Source organism: Piliocolobus tephrosceles, chromosome 21 (assembly GCF_002776525.5).
Source record: "Piliocolobus tephrosceles isolate RC106 chromosome 21, ASM277652v3, whole genome shotgun sequence".
NCBI classification, from domain to species: Eukaryota; Metazoa; Chordata; class Mammalia; order Primates; family Cercopithecidae; genus Piliocolobus; species Piliocolobus tephrosceles.
In genome coordinates, this window is record NC_045454.1 from 4,184,209 (window position 1) to 4,196,609 (window position 12,401).

Below are 12,401 nucleotides of genomic sequence, written 5' to 3' on the forward strand. Positions count from 1 at the left end.
AAATAGCTGTAACTTATGCACTGGTCTCACATGGGAAATGTTACAATCCTGCTACAATGTCAGTCTCTGTGCCTATAAGTGAAACTTTAACTTCTCTTTAGAAATGCTGTCCCCGTTAGTTTGGAGTCAGTGTCTCCTGGGTGGACATCCTCAAGCTTTGTGCTCAAATAAACTCTGTACTTAATCATGTTTGTCGAACTTCATTATTTAAGCTTGGCAGTTTCAATGCACAATTCTTACTATGAGTAAGGCAGACATCTTTCCATATATATATATATATATATTTTGATACACAGTCTCATTCTGTCACCAGGCTGGAGTGCAGTGCCTGGATCTCTGCTCCCTTCAACCTCCACCTCCCGGGTTCAAGCCATTCTCCTGCCTCAGCCTCCTGAGTAGCTGGGATTACAGGTGCCCACCACCATGCCCAGCTAATTTTTGTATTTTTAGTAGAGATGGGGTTTCACCATGTTGGCCAGGCTGGTCTCAAACTCCTGACCTCAGGTGAGCTACCCACCTCAGCCTCCCAAAGTGCTGGTATTACAGGCACAAGCTACCGCAACTGGACCATCAACTTTATTAGACAAACAATTTTGTCCCGCCTCCATTCTACCTACAACTGGGACCTGAAGCTCAGGGGTGGCAGAGGTCTCAGTGACCTTCCAGCGCCAGTGCACAAAACAAGCTAGTGTCAAAAGAAGGACCAGTGTGCAGGCCTTTGACACCCCAGCCGGGACTCAAGCTCTGTGCTTTGGTGACGGTGGTGTCAATGGGCAGGTGAAATAGTCATAGCTGAGCTTTAGGAAGATTGATAATGTGTTTGGCATGGATGGGTGTAGTATTCATTGTGTTTTTTATTTTCTGCATTTCCTGATACTTTGACATCTTGGGGCCTTAACTGACCTTTGAAGACACTGCCCCTCCCAGGTCCAGCCAATTCCTGAAGATGGTAAACTCTGGCCTGCGAGTCCACCTTTCATGGGCAAGCCGACCCACCCGAAGCCTATGCCCCAACAATCTCTATGGAGCTCTCATGCTCCAGGCCACTGTCCTCTGCCCCCAACTACCCCAGGGCCAGGTCCCGGACAACCAGGACAGACCCCATGCTGCACAGCCACCAAATCACTTAAGCTGATCCCAAGCCTGCCTTGCCTACCTGCTTCTTATAAAAACCAGAATAAAGTTTTGTTTTTTGAGACGGAGTCTCACTCTGTCACCCAGGCTGGAGTGCAGTGGCTGGATCTCAGCTCACTGCAAGCTCCGCCTCCCGGGTTCCCGCCATTCTCCTGCCTCAGCCTCCCGAGTAGCTGGGACTACAGGTGCCGCCACCTCGCCCGGCTAGTTTTTTGTATTTTTTAGTAGAGATGAGGTTTCACTGTGTTAGCCAGGATGGTCTTGGTCTCCTGACCTTGTGATCTGCCCGTCTCAGCCTCCCAAAGTGCTGGGATTACAGGCTTGAGTCCCCGCACCCAGCGTTTGTTTTTTTTAAAGACAGTCTCCCTCTGTTGCCCAGGCTAGAGTACAGTGACACGATCTCAGCTCACTGCAACCTCCACTTCCCAGGTTCATGCGATTCTCCCCCTTCAGCCTCCCGAATAGCTGGGACTACAGACGCCCACCACCGCTCCCGGCTAATGTTTGTATTTTTAGTAGAGATGGGGTTTCACCATGTTAGCCAGGCTGGTCTCGAACTCTTGACCTCAAGTGATTTGCCCACCTCGGCCTTCCTAAGTGCTGGGATCACAGGCATGAACCACCGCGCCCGGCCCGGAATAAAGGCTTTTGCTCACACTTTCCTGGCTCCCTTTGCCTCCTGACCAACCCTGGTGCTTCCTTGTATGGCCTCCTACTTCTAGGGACCCGTGAGTACCAGGCTTCTTCCTTCACGACAGTCATTTCTGCATCTGCATGTCTCACTCAGCGTATGTGATTAAAACAAATGGTGGCTACGTGCTAAAGCAGTGGGGATGGGTGGGGGGTGGAGCTGACTCAGTAGCTGTCCCGTTGCAGGCACTTAGCAAATGTGCAGAGAAGGAAGGATGCTCTGGGGCGGGAGCAGCAGCAGGACACGAGGTGCCTTCTGCTTTGGAGGACTCTGAAGCGAGTGGTGTTGAGGAGGTTCCAGGACAAGCCATGTTAGGGAGAGTTGCTAGAAAGGCTACTGACGGGGTCGTTGTGTGTGCCCATGCATTCTGTGTGTTCCACAGAGATCTCAGACACAGCCTGTGCTCTACTCACTACACCACCAGCCCATGGAGTTCAGCCACCTTCTCACCCGCCCCAGACGGCGTCACTCTGCATCCCCCTCCAGAGGGGCCACCTTGTCTAACACACGTGAAGGCGCAGACTCCTTGTGCAGACTCCTTGGTGACCACCTGGCACCCTCTGCAGCCACACATCACCACGGCTTCAGGAATGTTGCGGGTCCACCCGCCCGCCCGCCCTCCCAGATCCCTTGACTTACCTTTATTCCTCAGGAATTTCACGGGGTTCGTAGATGACGCTGCTAAAAGGCCATCAAAGGGGATCAAAAAGAAGAGATTTTAAGATGGCTTAAGATGAATTTGGGTAAACAAGGAAATAACTTGGCATTAGAGAAGGCAGCCTAACACACAGCTTCCAAATATCTCAGATGGTACGTGTTAATACATTCCTCCCAACGCCTGGCAGCCATGTGTGGGTTAATTTGCAGAAGCCTGGTGTTCTTTTTGCATCTGGTGCTCCCTATCGTGAAGAATGACCTTTAGGAACAGGATACTTTTGGTTTCTGGCCTCCTTTCGCAGTCATACAAGTTGGGAAATCTCTGCCCAAATTGAGGACCTGGAGGGAATTTCAGTTGAAGGGGCTATGATCTCATTAGAAGGTGAGAGAGGGTTAGGCACAGTGGCTCATGTCTGTAATCCCAGCGAGGCAGGCAGATCACGAGGTCAGGAGTTCGAGACCAGCCTGACCAACAGGGTGAAACCCTGTCTCTACTGAAAATACAAAAATTAGCTGGGCATGGTGGTGCACGCCTGTAGTCCCAGCTACTCAGGAGGCTGAGGCAGGAGAACTGCTTGAACCCGGAGGTGGAGGCTGTGGTGAGCCGAGATCGCGCCATTGTACTCCAGCTAGGTGACAGAGAAAGACTCCATCCCCCCAAAAAAACCAAAAAGATCAGAGAGCCAGGCAGAGAGGCCAGGGAGCCAACAGTAGTGTCCTTTCCTCAGACACAAATTAGATGCAAATGTATCACACAGCATTTCCTTTGCATGGAATGGAGATTGTTTATAAGCATCATGTATCTCCACAAAGGGTTGCTGAGCTTCAAAGATTGTCGGGCTTGGTTTTGCTGTTGTAAGATAAACAGACATCCTCTAGTACTCAAATTAGAAAGGAACCATAGAAAATGCTTATAAAGAATTCTCGGCCAGGAGTGGTGGCTCATGCCTGTAATCCCAGCACTTTGGGAGACTGAGGCAGGAAGATCATGAGGTCAGGAGATCGAGACCATCCCGGCTAACATGGTGAAACCCCGTCTCTACTAAAAATACAAAAAATTAGCTGGGCCTGGTGGCGGGCGCCTGTAGTCCCAGCTACTCAGAAGGCTGAGGCAGGAGAATGGCGTGAACCTGGGAGGTGGAGCTTGCAGTGAGCTGAGATCGCACCACTGCACTTCAGCCTGGGCGACACAGTGAGATCCGTCTAAAAAATAATAATAAAAATAAAAATTCTCTACACTCGTAAACCTTCTGTGTCTAGACTTGCATGCTCTACTGCCAAAACATGCACCAAATTACAATTCAAGTCAGACAGACACATCTGTGTAATCTGGATGGGATCAAGGTTTTTGTGTGTGCTAATTAAAGTGAAAAGAAGAAGAAAAAGAAAGTGGCAATCCCTAAACAGAAAGCACAACTTAACAGAGAGTGAAGAGCCTAAGATCTAATTTCCAAGCAAATGTTTATCTAATTACACTCTATTTTATGAACCTTTCTACTACCAAGCACACAGTACACATTCACATAGCAGATAAGAGAGGACTCCAGGCTACGATTCTCACTTCACTGAATGAGGAATTCAATGACTCACCCACGGATCTCGAGGCAGCCCCTTGAATCCCAGGTAACTGGGTTTTACGAGAGAACACTTTGGGCCCTTTGGTGATGTTTCTGGGTGGTTGTGATTGTTTATTGCCTTGAAAAGAAAACGTTTTGCGGTGAAATGTTATTACCCTCTTTTTCTCTCTCCTGAAACAGCTTTTCAGTTTTCCCTGAGTCACGTAAAACCAGTGGTTGAAGCTACCTGGTAAGCTTGTTACGTTTCCAGTGGGATGGAGTCCATCTGCAAACGGCAAGCACAAATGAAGTGGGCATTCCGTTACAAACAAAAACAAAATGAGGAAACCACTCTGAACCTTGTCCATCACTCTCAAATTATCAGTATTTTATCCTGTGGATGAAAAGAAATACTCAGCTACAGTCCAGCATCTGCCCACTATTTATCTGAGCAATCAAGCTCTACTCCCTTCAGAATGTTCGGGCAGTGACTTGGAGCCACCAGTATGAGGTCAGTCCTTGCTGTGGTAACGGAGTTCCTTCATGGAACCAAGCTGACCAATGGGGAGACGACAGTGGAAGAGGGCAGTGCTTGGAGGTGCAGGCATGATGAGACCAGGTCCCTGCCTGCAGTGTGCAGACTAGTGAGGAGGCAGAAAGAAATCAATTACAGTCAGCCCTCTGCATGCGTAGTTCCCCATCCGTGATTTCCACCAACCTCACTTGGAAAATGTTCAGGAAAAAAGGAATGGGCACGGTAGCTCATGCCTGTAATCCCAACACTTTAGGAGGTCAAGGGCAGATCGCTTGCGTCAGGAGTTCAAGAACAGCCTGGCCAACATAGCAAAAGCCCATCTCTACTAAAAAGACAAAAATTTGCTGGGCATGGTGGTGCACACCTGTAGTTCCAGCTACTTGGGAGGCTGAGGTGTGAGAATCACTTGAACACAGGAGGTGGAGGTTGCAGTGAGCTGAGATCATGCTACTGCACTCCAGCCTGGGCGACAGAAGAAGACTCTGTCTCAAATAAATAAAACAACAAATGCAAAAACAAAAACAAAAACTAGCCAGGCATGGTGGCGTGTACCTGTAGTCCCAGCTACTCGGGAGGCTGAAGCAGGAAGATCACTTGAGCCGAGGAGGCAGAGGTAGCAGTGAGCCAAAATCGTGCCACTGCCCTCCAGACTGGGCAACAGAGCAAGATTGTGTCTCCAAACAAACAAAAAAAAAAACAAAAAAGAAAGAAAGAACCAGGCGCGGTGGCTCAAGCCTGTAATCCCAGCACTTTGGGAGGCCGAGACGGGCGGATCACGAGGTCAGGAGATCGAGACCATCCTGTCTAACACGGTGAAACCCCGTCTCTACGAAAAATACAAAAAAACTAGCCGGGCGAGGTGGCGGGCGCCTGTAGTCCCAGCTACTCCGGAGGCTGAGGCAGGAGAATGGCGTAAACCCGGGAGGCAGAGCTTGCAGTGAGCTGAGATCCGGCCACTGCACTCCAGTCCGGGCGACAGAGCGAGACTCCGCCTCAAAAAAAAAAAAAGGAAAGAAAAAGAAAAGAAAGTGGAAGGAAAGCAGTCACCCTTAGAAGGGAGGCAATGCGCACCAGGGAGACCCACAGCAGGAAGGTGAAGGGGGACTCCTGATGACTGAAAGTGGGCCCTAGGCTTCAGAGATGGCAGGAATGGAAGATGGGCTCAAGAAGGCAATGAACTCAGTCATGTATGAGGGAGACAGAGGGGACCTGGGAGTCCCGGACGTTAGGGAACACCGAAATCAATCTTGATTCTTTAGTGTCCAGGCTGTGCATGATAGGTGACAGGAAGGGAATACTTCCTGGAAGAAGCAGAAGTCTGGGACTTTCTTTTGACTCGTGATGTGACCTGAGCCACAGGAGGTCCCCCCCCCCCGCCTTTTTTTTTGAGATGGAGTCTTACCCTGTCACCTACACTGGAGTGCAGTGGCACAATCTTGGCTCACTGCAACCTCCACCTCCTGGGTTCAAATGATTCTCCTGCCTCAGCCTCTGGAGCAGTTGGGATTACAGGCGCCTGCCACCACACCCAGCTGATTCTTGTATTTTTAGTAGCGATGGGGCTTCACCATGTTGGCCAGGCCAGTCTCGAAATCCTGATCTCATGATCCACCCACCTCAGCCTCCCAAAGTGCTAGGATGACAGGAGTGAGCCACTGTGCCCTGCCAGGAAACCATTTAAGACATGAAAAAAAACTATCTATTTAAACAGAGATGGGATCTTGCTATGTTGCCCAGGCTGGCCTTGAACTCCTCAGCTCAAGTAATCCTCCTGTCTCAGCCTCCCAAAATGCTGGCATGAGCCTCGGTGCCTGGCTTAGAAATTTTTTCAAGATAATAATCTTGGCCGGGCGCGGTGGCTCAAGCCTGTAATCCCAGCACTTTGGGAGGCCGAGACGGGCGGATCACGAGGTCAGGAGATCGAGACCATCCTGGCTAACACAGTGAAACCCCGTCTCTACTAAAAAATGCAAAAAACTAGCCGGGCGAGGTGGCGGGCGCCTGTAGTCCCAGCTACTTGTGAGGCTGAGGCAGGAGAATGGCGCAAACCCGGGAGGCGGAGCTTGCAGTGAGCTGAGATCCGGCCACTGAACTCCAGCCTGGGTGACAGAGCGAGACTCCGTCTCAAAAAAAAAAAAATAATAATAATAATAATAATAATAATCTTGATAATAAGGTTGTAAGTTACCAGGATGCTTGTGAAATATTGCATATGACTTATGAAATCCTTTGGAATCTCTAAATCAGAGAATTTGGATTCACTTTGGGTATTAGAATACAATATCCACATCCTACTGGTAGTATGATTCTGGGTATATTACGCTGCTTTCTCTAAGCTGAGATAATACTGCTGACGTCATTCTCTCCAAGGGCCTTTGCATAAATCATGTAAAAAAAAAAAATCCATCAATAACTAACTTGTCCCTGCCACATTTATCAGGTGACTGCTAACGTGTCAGACCCTAAAAGGACCGCAATGAAATGTGCACACCTAAGTGAGCCCCAGCTGGGATTCAGAGGGTGAAAACAGCCTCCCCATGACATCACTAGGCCATCACCTCTCAACCACCGGGGAGCCATGGGCCCTTTAAAAATTAGATGAGCTTTGTGAACCCCAGAGTTCCACTATCCTGGATAGGCCCTTGAAGCCTATCCAGGAAGGATCCTTGGCCCCCAGTTAGAGCCCTGTTGTAGAGAGCACAGGAAATACTTATGACTGGAGAAGCCACCCACGTCTTTGGATCCATCTTTCCCCTGTGAACACTGAGACTTCATTACTCTAGGTGGAATGGCTAGCTCTCTTCCCTTCTGAATCCTGCTCCTTCAAGTAAGCTTTTCATCTGCAGAAGATTTTGAAAAAAATAAACACTGAATTCAAGGTAAACCTTGGGAAATGGTGCTCTGAAGTGCAGTGGTGTTTGGTTATGGAAAGGAACAAATATCCTTGCCCTCTGCTCTGTAAGTGGCATTCTAAACCCACCAAGGGACTTGCCCAGTCCTCCAGAAGTCCTCCAGGCCCTGTTGCCCTGTAATCCTTGAGGTTGTAGGCAGCAAAGTTCTCGGGAACTCAGGTCCCGGAAAATGCAGTGATTCTGAATGTCCAACACAGACTTCATATTCCAAAGGGATATTAGTTCTCATGTTACTATAAATCCTTCAAGACAGAGAAACCAGGTAACTTTATTCCTCATTGTTTAGGATTTTCTTTTTATTATCAAATCTCTACTATAGAAACACTGAAGAGAATGGAAAAAAAAATCACTGGTGAGGCAGCATAAAATGGTGGCTGAAAACAAGAACTCTGGAGCCAAACAATCTCAGGTCTATTCCCTTACTAGTTGTGCCCCTTAGGTAGGATCCTTCAACATCTCTGCTTCAGCTTAGCCATTTGTAAAACTGGGGTAACAGTATCTATCTCATAGAGTTAAGGGGACTAAACAAGTTAACACTTGGAAAGCATTTAAAATAAAGCCCAGCACATAATTGTTATATGTATTTGTAAAACTTTTTTAAAATCTCAAATTAACTGGGTTAATTTTTCCATGGATCTTTCAGGTCTTTATCCATACACATTTTTTAGATCTGTTACAGTAAATATGTATATACAATTCTGTATCCTTTTTATTCCTTTGTTATGTATACTGTGGCAGTGTCCATAATTATAATTTATAGTGATTGCCCAAAACAAAATACAAACGAATTGCCCAACAATGCAGTGAGGAGTAACGACGGACGCTGACACACTGGGCTAAGGATCACTTTCTGTCCAGCAACATCGGTCTCATACTCCTAGGTAGTAACTTTTCTACCATTAGTCATCTCATTCATTAATTTTCTCTAAGGAGGTTAATCAACAGTAAATACCCCATTCAATACTATTTTTCTTACATTCAGATTTAGCATTTCATATTCTACTCCTGAGCACCTAGACCCTCCCCTTATAACAACAAAATCTGTATTTCTACAATTATGCACAAAATGTTATTGTAAAGTTTTCCATCCAGTACTCCAGCTTGATGCAAAACAGTGTATTTCCAGTCAAAAACTTTTCTCTGCATAAGGTTTTTCCCTTAGCAATTCACACCAATCTACAAGTAGGTGAGAGCTCTTGCTAAAAGATGCCTCATTCCCCACAGTCACGGTCCTCAAGTATGAATTACTGGTAGACCGTAAGGGGAGTTTAGAGTTTTCTTCACTGTAATTATCTGATTTTGAATAAGGGCTACATAACTGCTGAAAGCTTTTCCCTATTCTTTTACTTCACGGGGTTTCTTCTAAGATAGATATTTTCTAGTAAATAATGCGGGAGAAGTCTTACTGAACTCTTAATGAAAAATGTCCCCTCTTGATTACGTTTATAGGGTTTTCCTCAATGTGTTGTCAAAATGTACGATAAACAAAAAACTCGCATAAATTCAGTTCAGTTTCTCTTCACTGTGATTTCTCTGGTGTTGAAGAAGGGCTGAGTGACCACTAAAGGCTTTTCCACATTCACTGCATATAAAGCGCTTCTCTCCACTATGCATTCTCTGATGAATAATGAGGGAAGAATTCTTACAAAATGCTTTCTCACAATGATTACATTTGTAGGGCTTTTCTCCAGTATGGTTTCTTAGGTGTACAATAAGGGATGAACTCTCATTAAATGCTTTCCCACATTCATTACACCTGTATGGTTTCTCTCCAGTATGAGTTCTCCGGTGTGCAATGAGGTGAGAACTACAGTTAAAGGATCTTTCACATTGATTACATTTGTAGGGTTTCTCACCAGTGTGAATTCTCCGATGAGCAACAAGGTGACAGCTTTGACTGAAGGATTTTCCACATTTATTGCATTCATAGGGTTTTTCTCCAGTATGAGTCCTTTGATGTCTAACAAGGTGAGCCATTTGGCTACAGGATTTTCCACATTTATTACATTCATAGGGCTTAATTCCAGAATGAATTATCTCATGTTTAGTGAGGGCTGAGCGTTCTCTGAAAGCTTTGCCACATTCCTGACAGTTATACGGTTTCTCTCCCGTGTGAGTTCTCTGATGGGCAATAAGATGGGAGCTCCAGCTGAAGGATTTTCCACATTCAGTACATTTATATGGTTTTGCTCCAGAATGAGTTCTTTCATGTTTACTAAGGGCTGAGTAGTCCCTAAAAGCTTTTTCACATTCATCACATTTGAAGGGTTTCTCTCCAGTATGCATTCTCATATGGGCAATAAGATGGGAGCTCCAGCTGAATGACTTCCCACATTCAGTACATTCAAAAGGTTTCTCTCCTGTATGAGTCCTCTGATGTCCAATAAGATGAGAGTTCCAGTTGAAAGATTTCCCACACTCATTACAAACATAAGGTTTTTCTCCTGTATGAATTCTCTTATGTACAATAAGATGAGAATTCCAGCTGAAGGCTTTTCCACATTTATTACATTCATAGGGTTTTATTCCAGTGTGAGTCCGTTCGTGTTTAGTAAGGGCTGAACGATTCCTAAAAACTTTTCCACATTTATCACATTCATAGGGTTTTTCTCCAGTATGAGTTTTCTTATGCTGAATAAGGTAAGAGCTCCAGATGAAAGACGTTCCACATTCATTGTAGTCATAGGGTTTCTCTGCAGTGTAAGTGCTTGTATGCTGAGTAAGGAATGAATCATACCCAAAGACTTTCTCCCATTCATTGTATTTATATGCTTTCTCTACAGTACCAATTTTTTGATGTTCCATAAAGGATGAGAAATAAAAGATATTCTCATATTCTTTGTAATTATACTGGTTTTCTCCAACATGAAGCCTTGGGTGTTCATTAAATGATGGGCTCTGGTTAAAGATTTGATGGCATTCCTTATATTCATAGAGTTTTTCTCCTGTGTGAATTCCTTTATGATCACCAAAATGTATTATATGATTGAAAGATTTAACAGCATCAGTACATTTGAAAAGATTATCTCCAGTTTGTATTCTTGAAGGGTAAATAGGCTGAATGGACTGATAAACAGTTTTGTCATAATCATTATTTTCACAGGTAACCTTATCTGCATACATTATGGCTGAGTCACATCTCCAACTTTCAGCATGTGTATCAGGCTGATAGAAATGTTCTATCTGAGAAACTCTCTGAGATGGAACAAAGTTTAAGTTCTGGCTAAACTCGGCCCCAAGTTCACAGAATTCAGAGCTTCTCTGGGATAGTACTTGCTTTTGCAGGAAGACCATCTGCCTCATAGCTGTACTCTGGTTCACGTGATACATTTCTAATTGGTCTTTACATCCCAAAACTTCTAACCTGGAGAACCAAGGATCATCCCATAGATATCTTTCCAACTTCATGTCATGGGATTGTTCTTCCTCAAAAATGCTTTGTGCTGGGATCAATGCTTTGCTTTCAAGATTTCTCATCCATTCTGAAACAGACAGAAAAAAAGCTATGAGAGCACAGAGAAAGACATTAGAATAAAGTGGGAATGGTGAGATTTACTGTCCATATTATCAAAAAGACAAGTATAAATTTGTTTTCAAGACCAGACTTAGAACTCAGAGAAAGATCATAATAGGGAAAAGAATAGTGAAAAGTAAACAACAGTTAACCAGAATAAAGTGTGTACTGAAAACTAATGAAACCATTTAAAAATACTTTCCATGAAAAGGAAGACCAGGATAAGAATGTGCAAGAAAGAGGCCGGGCGCAGTGGCTTACCCAGTGCTGTACTCTCAGCACTTTGGGAGGCCGAGGCAGGCAGACCATGAGGTAGGAGACAGAGACCATCCTGCCTAGCACAGTGAAACCCTGTTTCTACTAAAAATACAAAAAATTAGCCTGGCGTGGTGGCGGGCGCCTGTAGTCCCAGCTGCTCAGGAGGCTGAGGCAGGAGAACAGCGTGAACCCGGTAGGCGGAGCTTGCAGTGAGCCAAGATCGCGCCACTGCACTCCAGCTGGGTGACAGAGCGGTACTCCATCTCAAAAAAAAAAAAAAGAATGTGCAAGAAAGAGTTAACTCTGCAGGCCTGACATGCTCAAACCTTGCAAAGATGGCCTGTTTCCTAACTGGCCCTTGGCCAACTCCTGGGAATTAAGATCTTGGAGTGTTCTAACTAGTAAGAGTGTTTTGCATGCTCAAGGTATTGAAGCACATTTACCAATTTCTTTAGATATGTGTGCAAACAATGTCGTTCATAGTGATCACCTGCTTTCCCTCTGGATGGCCTGGAGTTTCAGCGATTACAGTGAGTCACACAGGCACTATGTGCCTGTACGACCAACCTCTCAATAAACACACTAGACTCCTAGACTCAGGCAAGTTTCCTAGTAGACATTTCACGTGTGTTGTCACAGCTCCTTGCTGGAGGAATTAAGTGTGCCCCATGTACGCTACTGGAAGCTTGCACGTGGTCTAACCCCATGCACCTTTTTCCTTTGCTGATGTTGCTTTGTATCCTTTCACTGTAATAAACCATAATCCTGAGTATAATGACTTTTGAGTCCTATAAGTCCTCACAGTGAATCAGTGAACCTGGGGTGGTCCTGAAGATCCCTGACAAAAGGACACAGTGCATGTTACTAAGGTTAAAAAAGAAAAAAAAGAGAATAAAGCCTTTCATCTTAACAAAAGGTAGGTAGGTGAGCACACAAGGCCTTTAGCAAGTAATGTTTACATCATGAGTGCTCTAATTCACTTCTGTGTCATAATGTCCTTCTACTCCCATATCTTGACAAATGCAGAAAAAAGGAGGAGTGGGTGTTAAGAGAGTATCATCTGTGGGGAAAAGAAAGAGATCAGCTTGTTACCGTGCCTATATAGAAGGAAGTAGACAAAAGAAGACTCCATTTATTTCTGTAT

General features: G+C 45.3%; 2 protein-coding genes across 3 annotated transcripts in view; both read right to left on the reverse strand.

Moving 5' to 3' along the window:
* C21H19orf18 (chromosome 21 C19orf18 homolog) overlaps window positions 1-4,505 on the reverse strand; it is an 18,234-nt gene extending 13,729 nt beyond the window's left edge. Inside the window, exons 1-3 of the mRNA XM_023184444.1 lie at window positions 4,286-4,505; window positions 4,073-4,177; window positions 2,465-2,506 (exon numbers count right to left, since the gene is read on the reverse strand). Coding sequence (XP_023040212.1) covers window positions 2,465-2,506; window positions 4,073-4,177; window positions 4,286-4,406 — 268 coding nt within the window. The 5' untranslated portion in view covers window positions 4,407-4,505. The remainder of the gene's footprint in view (window positions 1-2,464; window positions 2,507-4,072; window positions 4,178-4,285) is intronic.
* Window positions 4,506-7,752: 3,247 nt separating this feature from the next.
* Window positions 7,753-12,401, reverse strand: part of ZNF606 (zinc finger protein 606) — a 26,654-nt gene continuing 22,005 nt past the window's right edge. For both annotated transcript variants that reach the window (XM_023184398.1, XM_023184400.3), the window contains exon 7: window positions 7,753-10,967. In XM_023184398.1, coding sequence (XP_023040166.1) covers window positions 8,989-10,967 — 1,979 coding nt within the window. In that variant the 3' untranslated portion in view covers window positions 7,753-8,988. The remainder of the gene's footprint in view (window positions 10,968-12,401) is intronic.